Source organism: Gobius niger (genome assembly GCF_951799975.1).
Source record: "Gobius niger genome assembly, chromosome: 3".
NCBI lineage: Eukaryota > Metazoa > Chordata > Actinopteri > Gobiiformes > Gobiidae > Gobius > Gobius niger.
The window spans coordinates 34,450,366-34,477,261 of record NC_136854.1 but is presented as its reverse complement, the minus strand read 5'-3'; the positions used below and the strand labels follow the sequence as shown (position 1 = coordinate 34,477,261).

At 39.5% G+C, this 26,896-nt stretch overlaps 1 protein-coding gene and 1 long non-coding RNA gene across 5 annotated transcripts in view; one reads left to right on the top strand and one right to left on the bottom strand.

Annotated features, from left to right (window-relative positions):
• The window catches only part of LOC306960939, a 58,816-nt gene extending 54,244 nt beyond the window's left edge, over positions 1 to 4,572 (bottom strand). The window contains exon 1 of the long non-coding RNA XR_013792732.1: positions 4,438 to 4,572. This is a non-coding gene — a long non-coding RNA (uncharacterized lncRNA). The remainder of the gene's footprint in view (positions 1 to 4,437) is intronic.
• Positions 1 to 26,563, top strand: part of kcnq5b (potassium voltage-gated channel, KQT-like subfamily, member 5b) — a 192,724-nt gene extending 166,161 nt beyond the window's left edge. The window contains exons 6-16 of one of the 4 annotated variants that reach the window (XM_079553308.1): positions 2,627 to 2,737; positions 3,239 to 3,334; positions 5,060 to 5,154; positions 9,386 to 9,412; positions 12,691 to 12,747; positions 17,073 to 17,296; positions 20,229 to 20,337; positions 22,136 to 22,267; positions 22,656 to 22,763; positions 23,666 to 23,792; positions 24,416 to 26,563. In XM_079553308.1, coding sequence (XP_079409434.1) covers positions 2,627 to 2,737; positions 3,239 to 3,334; positions 5,060 to 5,154; positions 9,386 to 9,412; positions 12,691 to 12,747; positions 17,073 to 17,296; positions 20,229 to 20,337; positions 22,136 to 22,267; positions 22,656 to 22,763; positions 23,666 to 23,792; positions 24,416 to 25,651 — 2,322 coding nt within the window. In that variant the 3' untranslated portion in view covers positions 25,652 to 26,563. The remainder of the gene's footprint in view (positions 1 to 2,626; positions 2,738 to 3,238; positions 3,335 to 5,059; positions 5,155 to 9,385; positions 9,413 to 12,690; positions 12,748 to 17,072; positions 17,297 to 20,228; positions 20,338 to 22,135; positions 22,268 to 22,655; positions 22,764 to 23,665; positions 23,793 to 24,415) is intronic. The other 3 variants (XM_079553309.1, XM_079553310.1, XM_079553311.1) reach the window with 3 other exon arrangements.
• Positions 26,564 to 26,896: the final 333 nt, after the last annotated feature.

Genomic DNA, 26,896 nt, shown 5'->3' with positions numbered 1-26,896 from the left:
ATAGACACTTTTTAGGCGAGAAGATTTATTGATATGGTAAAGCAATATTACTGGTTTGCATCAGTGAAAATATGGCCAATAGTTGTATAGTAGTAATTGTGCATTTCCATCCACAAGCTTTAAAAATCTTAGACAGGAGAACAAGGCAGCATCACCACTGTCATGTTCTGGAAAAATACAATCTGTTAAGTTTTGAAGGTATACAAAAGCTGGCTAGTCTCAGATTGGTGTACAGAATCACACATAACTCCTGCTCCTCTTCAGAAATGTGTACAATTAACATCTCAACTGACAAATAGAGTACACGCTCCTCCTCTAGAGGGCAGTGTAGTGTCCCAGTACGCAAAACTTCATTTGCACAATCAGCGTTTTCACATAATGCAATCAAAGAATGGAATAATCTCCCAAATGAATTAAAAAAGTTATAGTGCTTTTACCCGGGGATTGAAAAAGTGGCTGAGAGGCCAAACCTTCCAGCACTGACAGGGGCTGGTTTTAGGCCCTTCATTATTCTTTGGCATAATGTAGCTTTTGCTTATTCATTGTGAACCACTAGGGGCAGCACTGAGTAACTTTAATGTATTTCAATATGCCTGTAAATAGGAATAGCAATTGGCCTGATGCAGAATGATATGTAGTGTGATTGGTAAAGTGTATGTGATTGACTATGTGATTGACTGTTAGAAGAATGAATGGTCATGCTGAATAGTGTTATTTATTTTGACGTTACCGGGGACTACGGATGGAAACTAGCTATTTAGCCACAATCTGGTGAGCTTAATGTCTCTGTACATCGTCCCTTCAATAAAAATTAAAGCAAAGTAATTGTTATGTTTCAGATTATTTTTAAAGGGACTATACAGAGTTTAAAACTGTTGAAATTATGCATTTTCCTCCCCCTACATGTTCCAGCAATGCCCATATCCTGCACTGTCACTCAAAAGGGTGTTAATTCGGATCTGAAGTGTCGTCATGCACAAGTTTGATATAGAAGCTGCAGTTAAGTGTAAGACCTGAGGAGGCAGTAGTGAGCATAAAATGACCAACTTGCATCTCATATCTTTAAAGCCACAATCTCAGCTGACACTTGATTTTACATCTTTGGCAAAAATAGCCATTAGTTATAAAATTCCCAGTCTGTGGGAAAATACCGTCATACGCTCTGCTCTCACTAAAATGATTTACAGTGGGGAACGCTCTTCAAATGCACTTCCATGAAAAAGCACGTTTAGACCCACACACGACAATAGCCGTCTTTGTGGTTGAGATAGCACATGTCCAGTGTCGGCATCAGTGCGGTTCTAACCAGCAGAGCCCTGAATGCATCTTATGACTCACACACATAATGGACATGATAAATGATCATGTATAAAATAACTATTTAATACTTGCAATTTACAGCTACTCTGTTTGGTGAGTAAGCAGCAGGTTTTAGACCACCCACATTTCTGATAAAGCAGTTGCGTAACCAAAATTAAACACAAAAAGGTGACAACTTGGCCTTATAAAGTGCACCTGAGTTATTAGTTTTTTCCGACTTACTTAAAAGCCATGCACTTTATTTATTTATTTGTTTTTTCTTTGAGTGCCTAATGTAGGTGGAAAGGTGCTGTAAGTAAGTGCTTTTTTGTGTAGATCTCAAATGTCTTTATCTCATAAGCTAGCTGTTTGCTTACTTTCAATAAAGAACTGGGTTCTTGTCTTTCTTTATTTTCAATTTTTATTTTCTTATTGTTTATATTCCTGCCCCTTAAGATTTTTACTCCTACTCATTGTACATAAGATACCTCCTTTTCTATTTTGCACACTCTGAGAGATCTTGAAAGCCGAATGTAACAAGTGAATTTCTCTATTGTGAGATCAATAAAGTATTATCTTATCTTATCTCTTTATAGGCCCTATCCATTAGTTTTTGTTTTGTTTAGGGCCAATATCATGTTGTAATGTAGCTATAGCGTCCCAGTGAAAAGACTCGGGATGTTTGTGGATACTAGCAAACATTTCCCATAGACTAACATTAGCTAAAAACAATATAAAAAGTGGAGAAAAAAGCCGTGGAACAACTCCATTAGCTGCCGAGTCACTTCCGGTATATCCATCTAACACACTGTAGTGTTTTGATGTGAACAATAACTCCAGTATTTTACTTTTTAAAATCAGTTTATCATTACAGCAGTTCCCATGATGCTTAGTGATATGACATCACCATCCTGAACTCTATATTGTAGCTCCCACCATGACATCATCACTACAGTAGTAATGTTGTAATGTAAACAACAGCCGTTATATTCACCATTGATAAAAAGGCTTTATTAGATGCACAGTGGCACAAAGGTCCTTTTTTCACAGTATGCCTTTACTACATACTGGAAAACAAAGCTAATTGTTCTTTCTGGAAAATATAATGTACAGGGCCTTTGATATGACACTAACTGGGATTCTGGTATTTATTGTCTAATCTTTCAGCTAGATCTGGATGTCCCCGCTAGATGTTACTGCCCTTTGCGAAAATGAAAGATATGTCGAATGTAAAGGACAAATTAGAACTAACATACAGTACTGTACTTTTGCGACATACTCTAACCTCTTTTGAACGATGATTGACTTATGTTACATGTGCTCACAGATCACACTGACCACCATCGGTTACGGAGACAAGACACCAAAGACCTGGACGGGGCGGATGCTGTCTGCAGGCTTCGCCCTCCTGGGAATCTCCTTCTTTGCCTTGCCAGCGGTGAGCTTCAGGATTTTGACTAAAAAAGGCATATTTACAGATGTATTTATTCATGAATTGGTGTCACTTGATAACTTTATGTCCACAACAACTAAAGGACGAGGACCAATAAGATTGCACAATTGATTCATTCCTCTCTCCAATCACCGTCATCTTTATGAGGGTCTGAATTGGAAGTTGTTTTTCCGCCCCATTTTCTCAAAAACATCAGGATATGAGGCTAACAGTGAGCAGTGCATAACCAGCCTTCATATGAAAATTACACTATAATTGATACTTGCTGGTTAATTAGTGTGTCCCATCCACTGTGCCCCACTTAATCGACTTTCCGACATTATGGGAGATGTTTTGCAGTCGAATAAAGAGAGACAAGTTTAACATTTGAATCCTACAGTATCTGTGCCAGCTGTGGGTCTGCTTCATGCAAATGAATGCTAAGCTAAAGCCCACCGCACTTCCTCGGCAGCCTCCTCATTGTTTCGTATTACTGTCATGTTTCAGGGGATTCTGGGCTCAGGCTTCGCTCTAAAGGTCCAGGAGCAGCACCGGCAGAAGCACTTTGAAAAGAGGAGAAACCCGGCCGCCTACCTCATTCAGGTACTATTCAAATCCTTATTTATGAACTGTATACAAGAGAATCTTATTATTATTTTTTTATGTCTGAGAATGTCTTTTCGATTCAAACAAGTACTGTATTAAAGTGTGTTATTTGTATTGATTCGCTCACTCTGTCAGCCTCCGTTTTAGGACAACAGCCCGGAGCTCCCTTTTGTTCCTTGTTTTGTTCCTCACAAACAACCGCTCATTTTATATATGATGATGAGAAATTGGAACCGTTTAGGTAATGTTTTTATAATGGCAAAATGTCATGAGTTCTTACACTGAATCAAGATAATACACTCAAGTAAAAAAAAAAGAGGAAGATCTGCCAGAAGTGATTCAAAAGTATCAAGTGACACCATTTCAATCGAAGTCCAACTCCATCAACTTTATCCAAATCCACTCCTCCACTCTTGATTTGCAGCGTCATGTTGGATTGACCCTGCAGGCGTTGAACAGCCCTTCAGAGCCGCAATTTTGGAGTGGCTCTAACCAAGTCCCCCTGCTATCGTTATTTGGTGGCTAAGATCAAGCTTTACACATAATTCAGTCCAATTTTGTTCTATTTTGGGCCTTCTTAAATCCTAATTGGATCTTGATCTGGCTCTACCTGGTGTAAAGAATGTGTGACTCACCGCTCTATTACACCCCACCTACGAATAGTTACAAAATGTTATCCACTTTATAGTAGTTCTCTTAAAGGGATATTTCAGGATTTTTGACAAAAGGCCTCATTTCCTAGTTTTCCAGAGTGTTGTTGATTTCTGGAGATTTTACTTTTTTTTTTAATTCATGCAGTCCTTATATTTGAAGAGTTTAGTGGTGCAATGCTAACGCTAGGCTAATGCATGTCTATGGTAACTATTCGCCTGCATTAAAAACAGTCTGACCCAAGCACAGTGCATCTGAGGCAAATCACTTGTAACACCAGACTACCGATTCAAATTTCTGTGTTGACTGAATCATTTTTTTAATATAACCACTTTGCATTTAAAATAGCTTATATTTGAGCAGCACTAGCTTCCTGGTTGTAAGCTACGCAGTGACGTGGTGACCTGCTAGGTTATCGGACCTACAGTAGTTTCTTACTACTCTACTACACGTGCCATTCACAAAGGAGCTTTCTACAAATCAGATATGGCAACGTTTGAAGGACTACCCGATGATTTAGAAGAGGTTTTTAATGCAGGGTACTAGCTACCATAGACATGCGCTAGCCTAGCACTAGCCTAGCGCCACTAAACTGTTCAAATATATTGGCTGCATGCTGCAACAACACTCTGGATAACTGGGAAATGAGGCCCTATGTCAGAAATCCTGAAATATCCCTTTAATGCCGTGCTTGATCGACATGCATTTACCTTGAGTTACTGAGACTTCCGTTTCTAATGTATAACTTCATCATCATGCTCCTGTACACGTCTCCCTCCCTCCGCACATGGACCTGACCTGACATGTCGACTCAGGCCGCGTGGCGTTATTACTCCACGGACGGTGCCAGGCCATACATGGACGCCACCTGGCGCCACTACGAGAGCCTCCTGCCGGTGCAAAGGCATGTAGTGCAGCCAGCCACGCCAGCCGCCTGAACGTGTGGCACTAATCAGCCCCTAATGTGTTTTTCTTCCTTAACGGCTTTCTCTCTCATGTCTGGCCCGGTTTTTTGATTTGAAATTGATTGGATTTCCTCTTCTCTTCTGGTTTTGTGGACTCTGCATGCAGTGTGTTTGGCGTAGTTATGCGGCTGATGAACACTCAGTTTCCATTGCTACCTGGAAGCCTCACTTGAAGGCGCTGCATACCTGCAGTCCCACAAAGTAGGTACAACTCTGGCAGCTCAATGTGGCGTCTGTGCCATGTTTTACCCTCACATCTGTTTAAGTCAAATCACTGTATTTGTTTTCATCCTTTACAATTGTTTTGTTTTACACTGTTTTATTTCACCTCTTTTAAAATACTGGATAAGTCAATTACTCTACTCTATTGAAATATACTAATCATTTCCAGGCTCTATGTCACAATGCAGATATACAGTTTACAGTATATATATTGAGCTTTACAGGCTTAAATTACGAGCATAAAAGTACACACTCTGTGATGGTCTCCAGCTCAGTGGTTCCTCAATGGGGGTGATGCCAGGGATTGCAGGGGGTAGGGCTGGGCAATTTATTTACCTACTTTGGTCAATCTCAATAATCGTCACAGGACTTTATATTCAACAGGTTTTACAGCCATGTCTTATTTTGGAGTTTGGACGAGATAACTAAATAGTAAAAATTAGTGGTGGGACTCGGTTAGAATTTTTTATCAAGTTAATTATACCCTTTGTAATTAATTAATCACAATGAATCACATTTGAGCATAATTTATTTAGGGGTTGTATTTATTTTTCGGGTATATTTTAGATGCTTCTTTGTATTTTCCTACAATTTCCTCTTATTTTAGATACAATCACAAGTAGGGGTGTGACAATATATCAATTTTCCGATATTTTGCGGGACGATGCGATACCTTTTTATTCCGATATCGATGCTCTTGATGACATCATTCATATTAATGAGCAACGTCATGCATATTAATGAGGCAGCAGTGCTCCACTGCTTTTACTGTCAATAGAAGCCAACAATGATAAAGAATTCAGTCAGGACAGCAGGGGGCAGCACTACAGTTTTAAGCACTTGGACCAAACACTGACACACAAATAAATTACTTTTAATGATAGCTTTTTATAATTATAAAGATTTATTTGGGGTTTATTTATTACTTTTTAAATAGGACTGTGGTTTCTTGTTAATTTAAATGTAAAAGAAGTCACTGACAGATCTATAGACCCATTTTCAGTGTGTTAGTCCGGGATCATTTATAAAAGTGGTACAAAGCACATGAAAAGAAAAGTGAATGATGAATAATATGTAGTATGTTAAAATAAAGGTTAAAAGTAGCATGTTTTTATTTTTATCGTGATGTATCATAAGTTATTTTTGTGCAATATATCGATTATCGCAGCATCGTGAGATAATTGTTATCATAAGCCAAGTATCGCGTATCGTATCGAATCGTGAGCTACCCAGAGGTTCCCACCCCTAATCACAATCAGCAGTTTGATTTATTTTGGAGAATGATCTAAATAAATGAGTTGAATGAGTGAAATTGTTGTTGGCCTTACTTGTCTTGCAGGAAAAAGGAAACTGATAAAGTGTCTGAGCCGCTAAAGTAAAGCGTGATTAATTTCAATTAACATTTTTAATCACACTTGACCTTTCGGAATTAAATAATCTGAATTAATCGCAAAAAGTCCCAGCCCTATGACTGAGAGGAATGCAGGTGCAGAAAAACAAATATCTGAATGAAAAGCTTATTGGACGTTCATTTTATTTTTGCTGCATTGACTCCAGCACAGGAAAGGGGGGCTTCAAGTAAAAGAGATTGGTAACCACTGGTCTAGGCTGGCTACCCTGGGTTAGATGGATATAATTACAACGGCCAATCTGCATCACTGGCATCTCCTAGTTCACCCATTACTCATTGAAGCACTGTATGTACATGGGCACCAGTATGCATCAGACAAGGTTTGAACCGCAGACCTTTTGAATTTTGGACACCATTTATTAAGAGCAACATCAAGTCCACTCTCTGCAGAAAGTCAGGAAGAATCAGAGCAAAGTCTCTTGAGTGCTCAATGATCCAGAGACCGTCACTCTCTCCTGACTCAGCTCTATGCGCGAGTGTATTTTATTTATGACAGCGGGGTCGAGCTCAATGGGCTCAATCAGGACTTCCTGAATTTGCAGCGCCTAAAACTGCTGCCCCAACGCATTTCCTCTTGGCTGAGACCTTTTTAAAATTTGTATAAATCAGATTAGAGCCTGGAAATATTGGTAAAGCATTCCACTGTGATGCGGACATAAGCACTCCACTACTGCTATGATCGCTGTGCTCGAAATACAGTTGGATCTATAAAAGTAATGAGATGAGTCAGTGGCTTCTGTTATTGCGAGTGAGTGTTTGGTTTGAGCGTATTGACCTGCATGTGTGTGTGTGTGTGTGTGTGGTGAGCCTGCTATTAACTTTGCATCGATCTGTTTTGACTTTTGTATTGCCTCATTTAAAAAGGAAGCTATGCAAATGTAACTTCTACTAACGCCTTGAAAGGACCAGACTGGTGTTACGTAATGGCTGCTGTGCTTAAAAGCGAGTCTAAATATGGGATAGAGCGTTGGGAGTTAACTACAAATAACACTGTTGTTTGTTTTCCCAGTATCGACACACGCACTGTGTTTCAACAGTCGTTTTATTATTTGTGCTTATAGAGATTTTTATGAACATAGAGAAAGCTTTAAAAATGGTCAGAAACAAAACATTTTAATTTAACTTCTTAATCCCCACCTGAACCGAGCCCATTTTCTCCAGTTTGGCTTTACCCAAATCTGAAAGCTCCTTGAAAAAAGTGTCAAACGTCACAAAAAAGTGACAAAAATGTAGCAGAAAAGTGATGAAAAGCAACCAAAATGCAACAATTAAGTGATGAAAAAGCGACAAAAAAGTGACAAAAAAGTGATAAAAAAAGCGACAAAAAAGTGATGAAAAAGTGACAAAAAAGTGATAAAAAAGCAACAAAAAAGTGATGAAAAAGTGACAAAAAAGTGATGAAAAAGCGATGAAAAAGCGACAAAAAAGGGACGAAAAAGTGATGAAAAAGCGACGAAAAAGTGATGAAAAAGCGACAAAAAAGTGATAAAAAAATGACAAAAAAGTGACAAAAATTCAACAAAAAAATGAAAAAAAGCGACAAAAATGCAACAATTAAGTGACAAAAAAGTGACAAAAATGCAACAAAAAAGTGACAAAAAAGTGACAAAAATTCAACAAAAAAGTGATGAAGAAGTGACAAAAATGCAACAAAAAGAAAAAGCAACAAAAAAGTGACAAAAAAATGACAAAAAAGCAGCAAAAAAATTACAAATATGTCACAAAAATTTTACAAAAACCGAAAAAAAAAAGTGACGACAAAGCAACGAGGCCAAGTGACAACACGGTAACAATGAGGATGTAGTGGTCTTAGCTTTCAAGTTAGGAGCTACACTGGCCTACAGGCTGTAAGCTTGAGAAGAAGCTAACCTCATCCTAATACATGTTTTATTTCATTTATTTGTCTTTTTGGTTTGGACCATTTGTGCCAGATTTTGCTGTTTACAGTTGCAAATAAAGAAGCAAAGGGGGTCATTTACCAAGTGCATTTGTACATTGTGTCCATATTAATGTTATCCACATCATCTCTAATGTAGAATCAGGAGCAGCACGTCCCCACAACATGTTTTATTTTTCAGCTCGCACTCTATATTTATCATATAGAACCATTGAACAGAACAATAGTGTTAATTTATTTCTTAAAATACTATTTCTTTTAAATCTGTATCATTTATTGAGGTGAAACAGCCAAGTAACTTCCTTTAATGCTTTCCCTGGACCCAGCAAGCATCAAAACTTAGATATATTTTTGTTGCACCACTATGACACATGTATAGGTCAGTGGTTCTCATCTTGTGTGTAGCGTTTCATCAGCTTTTTAGGTTTGATTCAGTGCTTAAAAGAACAAAACAATGTAGGAAAATACAGTATTATAACAGATTCAGACGGCAAGTGTTTTGTGGGTTGAATTAAATGTTCTTATTTGGGTCGCAGCATTATAGACGTCATACCTGTTGAGAATCAGCTGCTTTAGATTACACATAGATTTGTCTTCCCATGCGGTCTAATTCAACTGTGTAACACAAATGGATACAAGAAAAACACGTCGGTCTCTGTATCCTGTGAAAAAAAAAAAAAAATCACATTTGGCAGAAGTAAATTATATCCAAGAAATGGTCTCAAAATGACCTATTCAGTCTCAGCGCCGTCGACCAAATGGAAACCCAGTCATGCAAAGCCACAGGTCTGGTCCTTTATGCACGGAGCTATTAATCACACACATGCTATTACAGTAAATGTTTTGTAACCCTGTCTTTTCTATTTATTTCTTTTTTCTCTCGTGACGTATTCAAACCAAAGGAAGGAGCAGGGAGAGTCAAACACAAGGTATGTGGCTATGTTTTTTCAGCTATTCTTTTTCATTTTGTGACAATTCGCTTTTAAATCCAATAATACACTAGATTATGCTTAGGAAGCATTTGATGTTCGTCAGGTGGTTTTAATGTTATAGTGGAGTTTTCACAATCGTGCGTGAATTAAAATTGGTATTTGGACTGTACACATTTGTGACTGTATGTAGCTCTACGTCAAGTACTTCTACAGTCAGCCTGTTGTTCTCTTTTCAACAATGTTGCCCACTTTTGTCCACCAAGGTGACACGAGCGCTCGAGTCTGTAAGGTTTTTAACAAAAGATACTGAATGAGAATTCAATGGCCAATGCTGCTTTCATGTGCTCTCGTAAATTATGGTTATACCACTTGCCGAGTAGAAAAATTACGCATGAACGCCTCCTCATCTCGTATTTTCCACTGGGAAACTGGGAGATAATTTTGATGCCCGAGTTCCAGAGATGAGATGACCTTTGACCTTTCAACACAAAAGAGCAGTGAAAAAATATTTGAATTCCTTTAGCTGATGAAGCCATGCATTTAGCTACTCAATTTTTAAGGGATAATTCAGGATTTTTGACATAGGGCCTCATTTTGTTGTTGATTACTGGAGATTTAAAAAAAAAAAAAAAAAATTGCAGTCCTTATATTTTAAGACTTTAGTGGTGCTGGGCTAATGCTAGGCTAGCGCATGTCTATGGTAACTAGTAGCCTGCATTAAAAACCTCTTCAAATTCATCGGGTAGTCCTCCAAACGTTGCCATATCTGATTTGTAGAAAGCTCCTTTTTGAATCCGGTAGATCCGGTAACCTAGCAGATCCGCCGCTGCGTAGCTTACAACCGGGAAGCTGATGCTGCTCAAATATAACTATTTTAAATGCAAAATGGTTATATTTGAAACATTATTCAGTCAAGACAAACATTTATATCAGTAGTCTGGTGTTATAAGTGATTTCCCTCAGGTGCACTGTGCTTGGGTCAGACTGTTTTTAATGCAGGCTACTAGTTACCATAGACATGCACTAGCCTAGCACCACTAAACTCTTCAAATATAAAATATCTATATATATCTAACTCAACACTCACGATTAGGCTCTGTTCTTTTTTGATCAAAGCAGATACAAAGAAGCAGCAGTTCAGCGGTTTGTAGACGACTTTCTCACGTGAATTTATTTGTTAATAGTGCATTGGTGTGTGTTTACAGATGTTTCACTTTGCTACAACACAAACGCACTCGTAATTTCCACTTCACAACTGGAAAGGATCGTCTCTACCAGAGCACATGAAGGCAGCATTATATATGACAATTTCCTCATATTTGGTGATGCATCTCTGGTACACGTTTGTCGTTGTGATGTCCTTGAGCAAGACACTTTAACCACTCCAGTCCTACCATGCGTGGCTGGTTGCAATAGATAAATCGAATCCGGCATAACCCTTTAGCGGATGCAGTGGCTTTACAGTGAGCCTAAACAACACAGAGATCTCAAAGCCCCCACATGTGTCTAAAGGTCCCACACCCGCCGCAGTGACTAAGGCACTTGTTCCCAGGGCCCAGCTGTACGCACATAGTTAAATGAGGGATATCGACATGAAGTGAGTGAGTCACCAAATTGCAGCCCTTTGCAAATGGCGCTGCACATGTTCATTTTGCTCTGCTAAGCTCAATTGCCTCCACAGGGCCTCTTCCAAATGTCACTGGTCAACAACAGTAGCAATAATGTATTTTTGACATTATCTATACTTTAATCGTGCACCTTCAAGACTATGACGACTCTTTTCATGAGTGACGTATTTTGCTGTGGACACCGTTCAGAGACAAGAGCATTTTATCCCATTTACTTTTAAAGCTAACATTAGAAACATTAATCTGTTGCTCTGGACCAAAGAGTTGTCATCCTCTAACCCCCCGCCTGAATCATTTTCTCTAGTTCAGCTTTACCCAAATTGAAAAGCTTCTCAACAAGAGCTTATAGCCTTAAAGCGAAGACCTACAAAACTGATCGAAACTTTTTTTGTCGCAGCGTTTATGTCACATTTTTGTAGTGTTTTTGTTGCTTTTTTATTGTGTTATACAGGCGTTTCCAATGACCTCACGCATAGTTCCGGTGGCCATTTTGAATATCAAAGTAGCATTATGCAGTACGACAGCATGCAACAATATCTCTATTCAGGATATAAAAGAAGGAGAACTGATTGACACTGGAATTTTCATGTATTCGTAATCATTGCTCAAGAAGAAAACAGTTAAAACATGACCGCAGAGGTGCACGTTTATATGATATAAGCAGCAAATGTGGCAGATGTAGCAGCTCTGTCTGTCGAGCTACAGCAGGATTTACTTAAGATCTGCTTCACTCATCAGACTAAATTAACACATCGAAGAGAAACAGAAAACCTTCCTCTGTGATTTTTACAGTTTGTCATGTCAACAGTCTCAGTCTGAGTCATTGCTTAAGCTGCTCAAGACGTTAGCATGCTACCGGTTAGCAACTGTCATCCAACTGTCAATGGCTTCAACACTGACCTCTGTCACATGTTGTTTCCTAGGCTAGATGTTTGGAGAGTGGTTCAGGGCTTTCTCTTGGAGAGGTCAGAGCTGAGCTGTTGAAGCTAAATGCTAACCGGTAGCTTGCTAACGTCTTGAGCAGCTTAAACACTGACTCACTGGTTTCTTCACATACACGTGCGGCGTGTGCTCTCTGGGGCCCCGTTTTTACTTTTTTCTTGAGCAATGATTACGAGAACATTAAAATGCCACTGTCAATCAGTTCTCTTTCTTTTATATCCTAGTAGAGATATTGTTACATGTTGTAGTACTGCATAATTCTACTTCGGTATTCAAAATGGCCGCCATAACAACAAAAGTCACTTGACTGAAACTGTCCTTTTTTTTTTAATTCTATCCATTTCAAATGATAAAATAAAATCTTCTCTTGATTGTGAATACACTACACGCCTTGTCTCAGCAATAAAGACCTCTAAATAGCATATGCCTCATTTGGCAGCACATTTTTGATGATATGCTAATCCATGCACTATTTATGATATTAAATAATATTACAAAACAATTACGCTGGTGTTTCTTATCCAAGCTTTTATTTTTCTAACATGCTACAAAACACCAGTTAGTATTTATTTTTACATTCCTGATGCTTAGAGGCTTCCCTGATTGAAAAGGTCTTGCACAGTTCAGCTACACTGTAACAAAGTGCTTAGAAAGTCCAATGCGCTCTATGTAATACCATCATGTCTATCTCCCCTTGATTTTTAGTCACAATCATAATAATAAGCAGAAGCTACTGAGGAGATGTACCACTCGGAAACATAGGTACCCAGCACTGCCTTACGTGACGATTTGTTTGGGAATGCTGACTAATTCTTGGTGCATGGAGATCTGTAGGAAGCCGTTAGTCAGCCCGTTTTGTGTAAACCAGGTGGACTTCAATCAGCTTGATGTGATCTACTCTGTGCCTGAGCGATGCTACTTTTGCCTGATATAATTTTCCTTTTTAACCCTGTGAGGCGCATTCAATAAAAGGCGACGACGTGAAGTAATTGTTTTAAGTTGTTCCTGTTGCCGCAGGGAGCGAAGGGATAATGGGTTTATCTGTATTGTGTTGCAACCACACGCTACACACATAATAATAGGAAACCCTTTTAACATCTTGTGCTCGAGTCTTACCTCGTTAGCCGTCCTTCTCATGTGCCTGCCTTTGGAAACTCATCCATGGAGTGTAGCATGCTGGAGAGATCTCTTTATTTTTCCTTCCTCATTTTCACTACAGTAAAACGCCCCTTCGCAAACAAAGCAAATCATTGTCCTTTCCTTTTGGCAAATCGACTGCTCCCAGAATGCCAAGATTTGCGGCTTAAGTATTTTCAATTATTATTTTTCCCATTTTCCTAATCACCATAATGTCTGACCTTGAATGATTCACTTTCTCCAAAAATACATGATTTATTTATTTTATTAACCTTTTATCCCCCACCTTAACCGAGCACATGTTCTCCAGTTTGGCTTTACCCAAATCTTAAAGCTTCTCAACCGGAGAGCAACAGTGTAGTGTCTCATTTGAAAGCTGAGACCTACAAAATCGGAATTTTGTAGTCACATTGTCGCCGCGTTTTTAAAGCAGTACTAAGTAACTTGTTTACCTTAATAAATCCTTTTCGTAGTCCCTCTAGGGGTAATACAAGTGTTAATGGGATGATTTAATCTCACCCTGGTGGTTCTGGCCAGAAAACCACAATTGCAACTTTCCCTGCTCCGACCCGGAGGCCCCTATACACACTAATGGAAGAAACTAACAGGCTAACAGGCAAAGCTAACTGCTTTAGCCGTATTTACAAGTTTGAGAGAAAAAAATGATTTCCATTGTGTAATTGGATGTACAATATCCCTCTCTCCCTTTGTCTTTTCTGTCAGCGTATTATTTACTCTCACGGAAAATTAATGAGCAAAAAAACGTAACATTCGACGACACCTGCAGTGGCGCGTATGGCCTCTAGGGGCATGAGTTACTTAGTACTGCTTTAACTTTTTTTTGATAATTTTTCACGTTTTTGTTACTTTTTTTAAAGCATTTTTGGGTCACTTTATTGTTTTTGTCATTTTTTGTTGCTTTTCCGGCACATCTTCATCACTTTTTTTTTTTGCATTTTCATCCTCATTTTCGTCCCTATTTTGATGCTTTTTTTAAGCTTTTAGATTTTGGTGAATCCAAACTGGAGAAAATGTGTTCGGTTCAGAGGTTAGGAGGTTTTTTAAGAGTATTTAAGGGGAGACACTGCAGGCAAAGCAACTTTTTTTCCGCCTTTTCTCTTATATAAACTTTCACCTGGAAACAATAATATACCACATCTTCACAGAAACATGTTTCTCAGTGTTTCACCATAGATTTATAGTTGTAATTTCAAGGGACATTTTCTCAAAATGCAGTTTTCTCACATTGGTGCAGCACTATCTCCGCGTAAGTAGCACCTACAGACTCCAAATTCTCCAGCCTTGGACTTGGACAGTATTTTTAATTAATTCATTATTTTAAATATCCAATAGGTAGCGTTCACCAGACATCACAGCATTCTAAAGTGCCTATAGTTGAACATTGAGGCGGAGGGCAGCTGAAAATCCCATGGCGGTAACTATGGTAACTGACGAAATGCAGATCTTATTTTAATTGCTAATTTCTCTGTAATTCTTGGGCCAATTCACATGAAACAAAAACCGTCGCATGAACTATGGTCAAATTATTTCTTCATAAAGGCCTCCAAAAGTGGTGACAGTTTCCAAAAACATGTGATTGATGTTGGTCAGTAGAAAGGACTTATGACAGTTTGTGAATCCAATCACTGTCAAATAATGATCAGGGAAACATTTGGACATCAAAAACTGCCCTCCTACTGAAATAAAATCTATAACATGAACGCAACCTATTCCTAGCCCGATTTATTTAGAAAACCAAGGCAAAATTTCAATTTTCACATTTTTTTCGTATCAGCTTATTTGAAAACTAAACAAGATATTCAAAGTCCCCCTTGGAAAAAAGTCTTTGTTACAAACTACACCCATAAACCTGGCTCGATCAGATTTTGTTTCAGGCATTTACACATAAAAAATCTTATTTTATATGAAAACCTAAAGCAACAGAAAACTTACAATACATTTGCCATTATATTTATGCCAGTAATCTGCAGCAGCACGTTTCAAATTGATATCTCTTTTTTCAAAAAGTTTCCTTATTCACCTGCAGTGTCTCGCCTTAATTAGGTCACAATCCTTTCACTTTATTGCAGCATCATTTTGGAAAGACGCATAATAATTGTATTGTTTTGCGTTCGTGATTAGATTTGCAATTTATGCCTGGCAATCAAGGTTAAGTGCGGATTTTTGCATTTCAGAATATGTTTGGAGAAGTAACTATTTGCACCTTTGCGATTTGTGGAAAGCGTCATTTCAAATTACGGTAACGCTTTAGAATACGGCCCGCGTTCCAGGTGTAAGTACGGGTAGCAAGAAAGTAATTACACATGTAAGTACAGGTACTCCACATGTGTAACAAGGGAAAACAATGTGTAACAAGGCAGTACAAAGTGAAACAAGGCAGTACAATGTGTCACAAGGGAGAACAATGTGTAACAAGGAAGTACAACATGTAACAACGTTACAAGATGTAGTAAAGGTACCCATTTTCATTTTTTTATTTATTTCATTCAAAAGTGACATCATACAATCATAACAAAACCGCCAGGCCAATACAATATGAAAGAAATGGAGCAATTAATGGTGCTAAGCTATCAGATAGTTGTGGCAAAAGGGAATGTGGTATTATGTGCATACATTTTAATGTTGCAGGAAAGGCTCCTTCTGACGTGGGAATTGAACCTGGGACCTTCTAGCTATGAAGTTAAAGCGCTAACCACTGCATCATCATATCACATGTACTTATGGTGTACATGCACTTTGATAGTGTGATAATTTTTGGAGACTTGTTCAGCTTATTTTTTCTCTGTTCACTCTTGTTTCTTGTTACAGTCTCACTTCAGTTTACAGCCCGTGCTCTCCTGTACACACATTAGCTACAGTACACATGCACATTGATAACATGGTACTTTTACTTGTTTTGCTTTATTTTTCTCTGTTCAGTCTTGTGTCTGCTTGTTACAGGCAACTCACTATAAAAAAATAAACAACAATCAATAAAGATGCCTGGAGTCATGTCTTCACTTTCACAACAGTAATACTGTTGTCCTGCAACATTAAAATTAATGCACAATTTATAATACCACATTCCCTTTTGCCACAACTATGTGTTAGCTCAGCACCATTAATTGCTCTTTGAATATCTTTACTACACCTTGACACGTAGCTACACGTTGTACTGCCTTATTACACATTGTTCCCCCTTGTTACACTTTGTACTGCCTTGTTACATATTGTTCCCCCTTGATACACATGCAAGAGTATCTGTATTTACATGTGTAATTACTTTCTTGTTACCCGTACGAACACCCAGACCGCGGGCTGTATTTTAAAGCGTTACCCAAATTACAATTCATTGGTGATTGATCTCGCGATTGTAATACCATACACAATACATATATGCATAGGCGAATAACCCTCATGCATTCCAGTTTCTAGTTATTGACTGCATGTGAGGAGGCCATGCCTGTTGGAGCCGGGCTGAGTGTTCCTTTGCATGGAGACTTACATACAGCTGCATCGATAAACCTATATTTCATCCTGCATGGTATTGATCTATCATTCCACTATAATAACACTGCTTTTCACTCCAGAAGGCACTGTATGGCGTCGTTTCAAACAGGCCATGTAATCGGATGAGGTCAGTTAGCGCCTCATCATCTCAGATAAGAGAGCAGCATGTCTTTGGCCAGGCTATTGATCAGTAATAGGAGTTTCAAAAGAACGTCATGGCCACACTGTACTAGGTCTAAAAATATCCTAACACATTTCTAACACAAGGGATCTGCTGCTGTGCATGTTGCTTTTTGTATCCTGCCACAATACTTAAACCTCATCATTAAAAAAAACAAAAAAACAACTAATGTATGATCAATTTGATAATGTAAAAAAAGGGACATTTCAGGGTTGACACCGGTGTTCATTTCCGCTCTGTTTTTATCTCACACTCTCAGCCAAAAATTGAGTTTCAAGGAGCGGGTTCGGATGGCCAGCCCCCGCGGCCAGAGCATCAAAAATCGACAGACCTCTTCGATGAACGACCGGCGCTCCCCGGTGGCCGACGCCGGCACTGAGGGCACGAGTCCGGCCAAAGTCCAGAAGAGCTGGAGCTTCAACGACCGCACGCGCTTCAGACCCTCGCTGCGCCTCAAGAGCCAGTCGCGCTCCACCACAGACGGTCAGTCGGGGAGACGCTTTTTTACTAAGTCGACTCTGTTTTTTTTTTTTTTTTGTATATTGTATATTGTTATATCAAGCTCAGATTCTCTACAATTGGTTGCGTTCACGGCATAACGACAGTCTATAATTTCAAGCCGATTTGGTGGGAAGCTAAGAATTCTATTGCACTGGTAACTATGGTAACCGTCAAAATGCTGAATATCGGTTCGGTTTTTGGTGAATATCTCTTTTGCCTCTTAACCTCTACCTCAACCGAGCACATTTTTTCTCTAGCTCGGCTTTACCCAAACCTAAAAGCTTCTGCTCAATATAACGGCTCATTTGAAAGCTAAGACCTCCATTTTTATGCCAATTTTGAAGCGTGTTTTTGTCTCTTTGTTATCTCTTTTTTTGTTGTGTTTTTTTAGTTTTCATGTCGTGTTTTTATTGTGTTTTTGTTGCTTTCTCATCGTTTTTTTTTTTTACGCATTTTTGTCTTGCTTTTTGTGACTTTTATGTTGCTTTTCCATCACTCTACAGTAGTGTTTTTGTTGCTTTTTTATTGTGTTGTATTGTATTGCTTTTTTTAACATGGTGGTTTTGTGCTGCTCAGATATGACAATCCGAATAGTCATATCTGACAATTCGGATGGATAATGACTATGAAATATTTACACACAATTTTACGTGACCTATACCTTTCAAGTCTAGAAAGCTGAAATGTGACGTAAAAGGGAAAAAAGGAGAAATTATTTGTCCACTTACTGTGAATCTTGCCGCAAATATTCATGCCCCTGAATGGAGGAACGCTAATTGTAGCATTAGCGTGCCCTGGACCACCATTGAGAGCCTGGCGGGCCGAGCTGGGCAGCTGCCAGTGGGTGTTGGTGGGTGGACTGATGGATTGATGGAAGGTGGGAGTGCTGAGCCATATGGGCTGTTGAATGCTCCAGCTGGCTCAGGCAAATCAATAAGTGTGCAAGCCAAAACCAACCTGGTCAGATCGTGGTTAGCCGCGCACTGTCTGCTCATCACTGACAAACTGGCTTATTCAAATGGACTTGTCTTCAATATGGCCTAATCAGTGGTGATTCATCTGCAGAAACGTGAGTTCACTGGGTTTCAGTGGACTTCAGAAAACTACATTTACACAGATAGTACAGATGTGCGACTAAAAATATGAAAATATGAATGACTTTAGTTCTGTTTAATACTTTTTGCCTATACATATTAAATTATATATGCATTCCTATTAGCAGATGTACAAATTATTCAAAAAATGACCCATATTATGCTAAATTGACATTATCTTTAGATGGAGTCCAACTTCTTCAGAACTGTCTCCTGATTGTGGTAAAGTAGACACAAGCAGTCGACCCTTTTTACAGTCTGAAGAGTGCGTTTCCGTACAAACCAACGTTCACCAACATTTAAATGTGCTGATGAGTCTCAGCAACATCACGGGACACTTTTGCTAATGGTCTGAGGCAAAGTGTAGCCGAAACATGTGGACATATCATGCAAAATGTACTTGTTATAATGTTGTTCCCTTGTCAACGTAGCATTTTACACCATTTAAGCAGTTTTGAGTAATTCTGGGCTAATCCTGAATAATAATACTTTAAAAAAAAATGTCTGTCACACTTTTAAAGCCCTTAATCCGACATGATATTGGTTTTGAGCTGTTCTGCTCAAAGTGTATATAAACTGAAACAAGTACCGGTACTTGTTTTTTAATAAGCAAAGTCTTCACCAGCCCTAGCGCCTGTATTTCATTGTTACTATGTAATTCTTACATTCTTGCATAATTTCGAATTATAAAAGGTTAAATACCAATGCTGAGGCACCCAAAATTATGTTTTAAGTCTATTTTTAAGTCCTATATCCATTATTTGTCCACTTTAAGTTATGAGTGCACAGGCCTGATCTGACTCTGGTCTCATAAATGTTATTATTTTATTACTTTAATGCATTTGTTTGGACCACCGTGTTTTCAAAATCTCAAGATAGAATCAGAAGGTCTGATGATCCTATTTAGATTATACCAGTGTTTTTCAACCCCTGTGCTGTGGCACACTTGTGTGCCGTGAGATATTGTCTGGTGTGCCTTGGGAAATTATCCAATTTCACCTGGTTGGTTTTTTAAAACAAATGCATTATTATCCACAAATAATGTACTGTTTTCAAGCGTCTATGCTGTCTAGTGATCGGCAGAGTAACCATATAATACTCTTCCATATCAGGTAGTTGATTTCTTTGAGACAAGAGAATTAGTGAGGCATTGTGGCTCGTGAGACTATACGGTGTTCCTAGTCAAGACACTTTGATGAGAACATTTTCTGCTGGTGGTGTGCCTCGTGATTTTTTTCAATGAAAAAAAGTGCCTTGGCTCATAAAAGGTTAAAAAACACTGGATTATACAATAGGGGAAGGTTCAGTTTACTTGCTCCCATCTATTGATGTCATGAACATATTATGATCATTTGTTCTCAGCTTTATTTAACATACAGGCATTTATAATTAAATACTGAGGCCAATGTGTCCTTGAGAACATAACAAGTTTTAGCAAAGCATGATAAAGGACCTCAGTTTACAGACTCTGCAGAAATGTAAGACAAACAACCTATGCTTTTCCTTACGGCAGCTTTGTTCTCCCTGTCTGCAGTTTCACAGAAATCCCTATTGATTTCAATCTTATTTATAGATATATAATCTGTCTGTTTGCTGCCCTAATACAGAGCCTTTCACCAAATTCACAGATCACAAGTAGAGCTTTTATATGAGGAAAACTCTTTGTGAAAGTGAGGAGCAGGAAGAGGATGTGTGGGATGCAAGCACAGTCACACTTGTTTTGAATAATCCTTTTGCAGTAATCTGTTTTCACGTCGTTGCTGTGAAGTGTCCTATTGAAGGAGGTGGAGATAATCCTTTTTTTTTTTTTGTCCGTGCAGCCGACTCCAACATGGCCACCGACGACGCCTTTGATGAGAAGGGCTGCCACTGTGAGATCTCAGTGGAGGACCTGCTGCCCTCCGTCAAAACCGTCATCAGAGCTGTCAGGTGAGCCTAACACAATATTTACAAGGTTTACTGGGGTTTATGAATAATACAACAGGTCTCTGATAGATGTTTCTGACTGGAGAATGCATGTTATTGGTTATATCCACATCATAACATTCTACATATAACCTTTTTATGGGTCTAAAGCACATGTCTCTTCCTGTGCGGAGTTATGATTTTTTAAAGAATAACCAGAATGCTCACTCCAGCCCATATGTGTCCAGCAGAGACATAATTAGGACATAATTAGAGATTAGGATATAAAGAAGCATATTATAGCCATGTGTGCCCCAGGGCGGCTGTGGCTACAATGGTAACTTACCACCATCGAGTGTGAAGTGACTGAACAACAACTTTATGTAGCACTTTGAGAAACGTGTAACACAGGCTGATAAAGGGCAATAATCCGTTGTTATTGGGCCACAGTCCTTTATAATATGCGGCCCGCGACCCGCCATGGGCCCTGAATTTCGACCCACAACCAAAAACGAGTTCAAACCCCGTGGTCTAAAGTGATGAAATACAGTATGAGGATATTTCATTATTATTATTATTATATATATATATTTTTTTTTACATTAAACGATATTGATGAGAAGAAAGAATCCTGACATAATTGATAATTGAGTTCACAGATCACCCTTTCTCCAAAACTAACAGAAAACAAATTAAACTGATTAAAGATTGTGTGAAGTCAGTCACATTACACAGCAAGCAGATACACGTATACAAAACATAACAAGCTGTTAGCATAACAATCATAAACAATCTTAATTTTTCATATGACCGTGATGGAAAATAATGAATATTGGTAAATGGTCTGATATATCATTTATCAGAATGCCACTTTAAACTATACCCTCTCTCATATTTCTAAATGTATTTCTTAATGTGTCTTACAAGTTCCTGGTTTGTGTGGACTAGGGCTAAACGATATGGATAAAAATTCATGTCTCGATATTCATGCCAGATGTCTTGATGTCGTTACAATATAAGTATGGGTTAGGCGAAAACTAGGCATTTTTCAGAAAAATAAAGTCATAATACAAATGAAAATCTATATGACTTATATATTGGTTTTTCGATTTTAAGATTTTTGAATGTTCGTATCTCGATATCAATACGATAACGACATATCTTTCAGCCCTAGTGTGGACCTAGTAAAAAAGTGGGCGGAGTCTTCTTCTATAAATCTAAATCTGATGTTGATTTGAAACGGTCAATATAGTCTACACACATGTATGTTTTCTGTCATTGAAATGATTTTCTTCCTCTATTCTCTCTGTAAAGGTTTAATCAGGAGCTCGATATACATATGCCACAATATTTTTTTCTATTTGTTTCTATTTCCCCAGTTCCATTATGTCATTCGTGATATCAGTTCAGTTAAGAATTCAGAGCATTTTTGTGTGTGTTTTGAATGGGGAAAAATCTTCAAACTGGAGGCCATAACAGTAGAAAGTCATGTCACTGGAATACATCAATAGTTTGTCAGGCTCTCAAACTTTGCATTTTTCATGTATTAAATATATTGAAATAAAGAAAGAAAAGTATTTAAACGCAATACCACAAATGCAGACCATACCTCACTACAGTGCATCTTCAGTTAATTCTTTGCTCATGATCCACTTATTGACATTACTTTCGCAACATGTTTAAGGATTTGGATAACTGGAGTATTTGGGTAAAACTCAGAACCCGCACTTGCATGAAATATAGCAACGCTAGTAGTAAGTGCGTAGGTTGCACCACAGCTCCCCCATGTGGTTTTGTTGATGAAGTGCTCTGATGTTCTCAGGATAATGAAGTTTCATGTGGCCAAGAAGAAGTTCAAGGAGACGCTGCGTCCGTACGATGTGAAGGATGTGATTGAGCAGTACTCGGCCGGTCACTTGGACATGCTCTGCCGCATCAAGAGCCTGCAGACCCGGTAGGATTATTGTCATTTAGAAGTGCTGTACCACACAAAGGCACATTTGTCTGCATGGTTTTGTTCACTATAGATGGACATTGGTTTGTCCCATGCACCACATTTTACAGCTCTGCAAAAAGAGACCACTGCAGCATTGTCGTTTAAACTACTTCACACCTAGTTAGTTTGTAAAGTTCTTGGCTTTATTTGATCCCCTAATTTTTGGGAACAGATGACAGGTTGCCTCAGTGGGAAAGACGAATGGGCCAAATAAATGCCCATATGTGGATAGTAATGTAACTACAATCTTATATTTGCATTATAGTAATTATCATTTGACAGTGGTCTCTTGTTTGAAGAGCTTTATACTGTACTGTGTGTGAGCATGTGTGTGTCTCCTCCACAGGCTGGACATGATAGTAGGTCCCCAGTCCCTGGGTAGTCGAGCCCGGATCGTTACCTCCCCGTCTCTGCCTGTGTATTACAGCCAGGGCCGAAAGAACTCCACCCAGGGGTCAGCACCCGCCCCTCAGCCCACCCATGGGTCACTGTGCAAACGTCAATCAATTCACTTTTAGTTCGTACATAATCAACTAAATATGGTCTCAGTGATTGTCAATTTACAAGCAAAGGTTTTGAATAATATCTGATCTTTATTCTAAAAACGAATAGATTAGAAAACTTTATTCAGAAAGATCTGCTTGAAGCTTCTGAAAGTTTTGTTCCACAATATTTTAGACATTGTGAGAGATTCACTTCAATGTGAAAGTCAGATTTCACACACACAAAACAATTCTAATTCAGAAAGCAGCACCATTGCATATTCCTAGTGAATTGACTGAACTGAAGTTTTGTATTACTCTTTCCCTCTTTTGTAAATGTGTAACTCTAACAAATCTTGTTTGTCTGTTATGTGACTTACTTTGTTTGTTAATTTTGTTTCTCAAATTGTAACAGTGACTTAACATGTGCTCAGTGAACTTTAGACAAAAGCATAATTACTTGATTCAGAAGAATTAACTTTGAATGCTACTAATGTAACGTGTCTTTTTCAAATGTTAATGATTAATGACTGCAGTTAACAGAAGTCCAGTGCATGATTTTGCTTGCAACTTTGTTTGTTGATTGATAAAATATTTTAAAGACTTCTTTGGATTGAAAACAGACATTACCATTTGGTGATTAATTTAAATTTAAAATAGATGTATTTGCACAATGTTTTTCCAAAGTTTTCTGTAGTGGTATTGTGAAAAAACTCTGCCCATAAAATGTGCTGTCTGATTAAAATCCAGCGAGGACTTTATGTTGTTGTGAATAATAATGCTTTCCCTCTGTGGGCTGCCTCTTGGACTTCTGCTTTGCCAGTGTAAAATCAAAACTTTTGTGAACACATCTAACGATGCACCGTTTGTTCAGAGTGGACCAGATCCTGGGCAAAGGTCAGATCCCTCTGGACAAGAAGATCCGCGAGAAGCTGCTCTCTGAAGGAGACCTCCTGGAGGACATGAGCATGCTGGGCCGCGTCTGCAAAGTGGAGAGACAGGTCTGTTCACTCTTATTGTTAGATGTGATATAATTACTTTATTTTTATTATTTTCACATATAAAAACCAATTTAGACGAGCCCTTTTAGCTGCATGCTGGTTTTTATCAGTGTCCCTAGATAAGGAAACCATATATGTGTGTTAAAAAACATCTAATATATAGGATGCAAAACTATGATCAAAATAGAGAGTTAAGCTTGAACAGAGAAAACAATTACATGTATAGTTATGTATGTATTTATTATAATGTTCATTGTATAATTATAGTGCAATTTGTACTGTACAGTATATGACAGTGTGCAAGCTTTTACAAATATTTTTTGTTAATTGTGAAAGTAGCAATTTTCTGTAAATCATAATGGGGAAATTATATGAGTTTAAAGGCATTATATCCTCCTCCACATCCTTCAGGCAATACCAGATAGAATCATTTTATAAATATGTTTTAGATGTGCCGATTGTCTGAAATGAATGAAAAGAGACAAAAGTCCCACATCAAATGAGAACTAAGAAGTTCTTTGCATAAAAATATTACAAGGTTGTCCAACTTGCAGTAGCGTAATCAGTTCCTGTTTATTTCAGAAGCACCTCACTAACGATCTGCCCTCCCCCCTGTGTTCCAGGTGCAGTCCATTGAGTCCAAGCTGGACTCTCTCCTGGACATTTATCGTCAGGTTTTGAGAAAAGGCTCGTCGTCGGCCCTCACTTTGTCCTCTCTGCCGCTGTTCGAGCTGGAGCAGACCTCGGACTACCACTCCTCTGTCTTCAGTAAAGACGTGTCCTGCTCCACTCAGGTCAGCAGTGGGACAGCGCCCTCTGGGGGCTGCGTCACTCGCTCCTCCACCAACTCTCATCTGTCGCAGGGCGGGCTGCACCTCATCCTGGCCCCTCCCAACGAGCTCAACCTCAACCTGAATGCCACATCCTCGACCCCTCCATCCACACACCCCTCCTCCTCCTTCAGCCCGTCCCCGCTGCCCCATCACAACCACCACCACCATTACCCCCACCATCGCCGCCACCGCCAGCCCACCACGCCCGAGAGTGCAGACGAGGCCATGGGTAGTTCCCCGCCCCTGCTCACCCCCAACAGTGTGTCTAGTGGAGGCATGGGGGACGCGGGCTTCCCTCTTCTGGCCAGGCTTCCTCCTCCGCCCCCTCCCAGCAGGAGCACAGGGGCTAACAAGCTAATGCGGGCCACCTCCATTGAAGTACCGCCAGAAATAACGGACTTTGTTGGAGGCCTGGGGAACCAAGGAGATGTGGAGGACAGTGTCCCCGCAGAGCACCTCGGAGTGGGTTTGGGACTGAACAGACTGGGCTTCCAGCTCCAGAGGGGAACAAACAATACCAAGCTCAACGCCAAGGAGGAGGGGTCCTGGAGGAGGCACATGAGCCTAGAGCTGGAGCCCCTGGTAGCGCCGGTGCACAGCTGCTGCTCTGGGACTGTCCCACTGGACCGAAGCCTGGGGAAGTCCATGTCAGTCCAGGACCTGATCCAGAGACGCCAGAACAGTCAGGACTTCTGTCTGTCCTCACCCACTCCCAGCAGCAGCAGCGACTCTCCCATCGGCTTCCACTCCAGCCAGGACTCGGGCGGAGGCAGGGGCGGGACGTCCCGGAACAGTGGAGGGGGGTGGGGTGAGGAGGACCTCTTCATCAGCGACAGAGACACTGAAGGACAAGGCTTTGACTTTCTCTCTTCGCAGGGCACCGCTGAGCCCAAGTTCACCTCAGAGCTGCTCAGGACAGGGGCCAGAACCCTGGGCTCCAACCAGAGCTTGACCAGCGGGAACACGTCCTCCCCCTCCACCGGCAGCACCGAATTACTCAACACGCCCCACGTGCGGCTAAAATAGACCGGGCACGGCCTGTGTGCACTCGTCACCTCACAGAGACGCTTTTTGGATGAAATAGGATATAATAAGGGGACTATTTTTGTTTAATCTTTGACAAGAATCACAGTATTTTCATACAGGCTGATCACTTAGGATATATCATTGCACGAGTTCTTTATTTTTTAATAAAGTATATGTAAAAGAGTAAATGAAGGAACTATGGAAAGTCTTGACACAAAGCCCTTGATAATGTAGTGCTGTTGTGCAGAGAGACAATGTAACCTGGAGATGCAGCATGAGCCTTGCATGTGTTCAGTTTGTGGAACAACAGTTTACATGTGATGAAGGACGGCTTGAACACCTAAACTTAGAGCCATTTTTACAACATGAAGGGCCTCATAACTGTGCAGTTCGTGTGTCGAGACACACATGGTCACTCGCGTGTGACGCATGTGCTGAGTCTGACCCCCTTCTGCCAAATGAATGTAACCCGTCTCAGTCTCTGGTTTATTTATTTGCCCAATTTCAAGTTTCAAGTATTATCATTATTGTAATTATGCGTTGAGTCAAATCATTAAATTATTGTAATGATTAACAACACATTATTAATAGAAAATACACTACTGACGAATCAAATCAGACATTTGAAGATTATTACTCGGACTATGGCCCTCCAGTAATTCAGTATAACCTACAAAATGACAATTCAAATCTATATCTTTTTCCGCTTGAAAAATATTGTTTTTGCCTTTTGTGTAATGCTGGGCTTTTGTACATTTCCTTTAAGTAGACTTTCAGCAGAATGTATTGCTTATTTTTACACTGAAGCAGGATCACCACGACTTAAAACTGCTGGCCAGTGACAAAGAAATGACCACTTTTTGAACGGTACAAAGTCAGACTGAGAGACGGGACTGACAGAGAATAATGTAATATCATCAGTGCAGTAGGTTTGTGGGCGATGCTCAGCTGAAGTAAAGTTTGAAGCAAAGAGAGACCAGTCATATAAAGCATCTGAGTACCTGCCGAAAAGAAGACACCGCCTGAAACGAAACAAAGAGTCTCCCACGTTCTGTAATATAATATGCAATAAGTCTGAAGTCGCAAAATGACGAGGTTATTCCTTTTACATGTTTTACTAATGTGATGACATGGACATATTCATACAGTGGGTTAAGTAATCATCCCTGTGTTGAAGTGGAAATATTGATATTAACCTCTTGACCCCCACCTGAACAGAGTACATTTCCTCCAGTTTGGCATTGC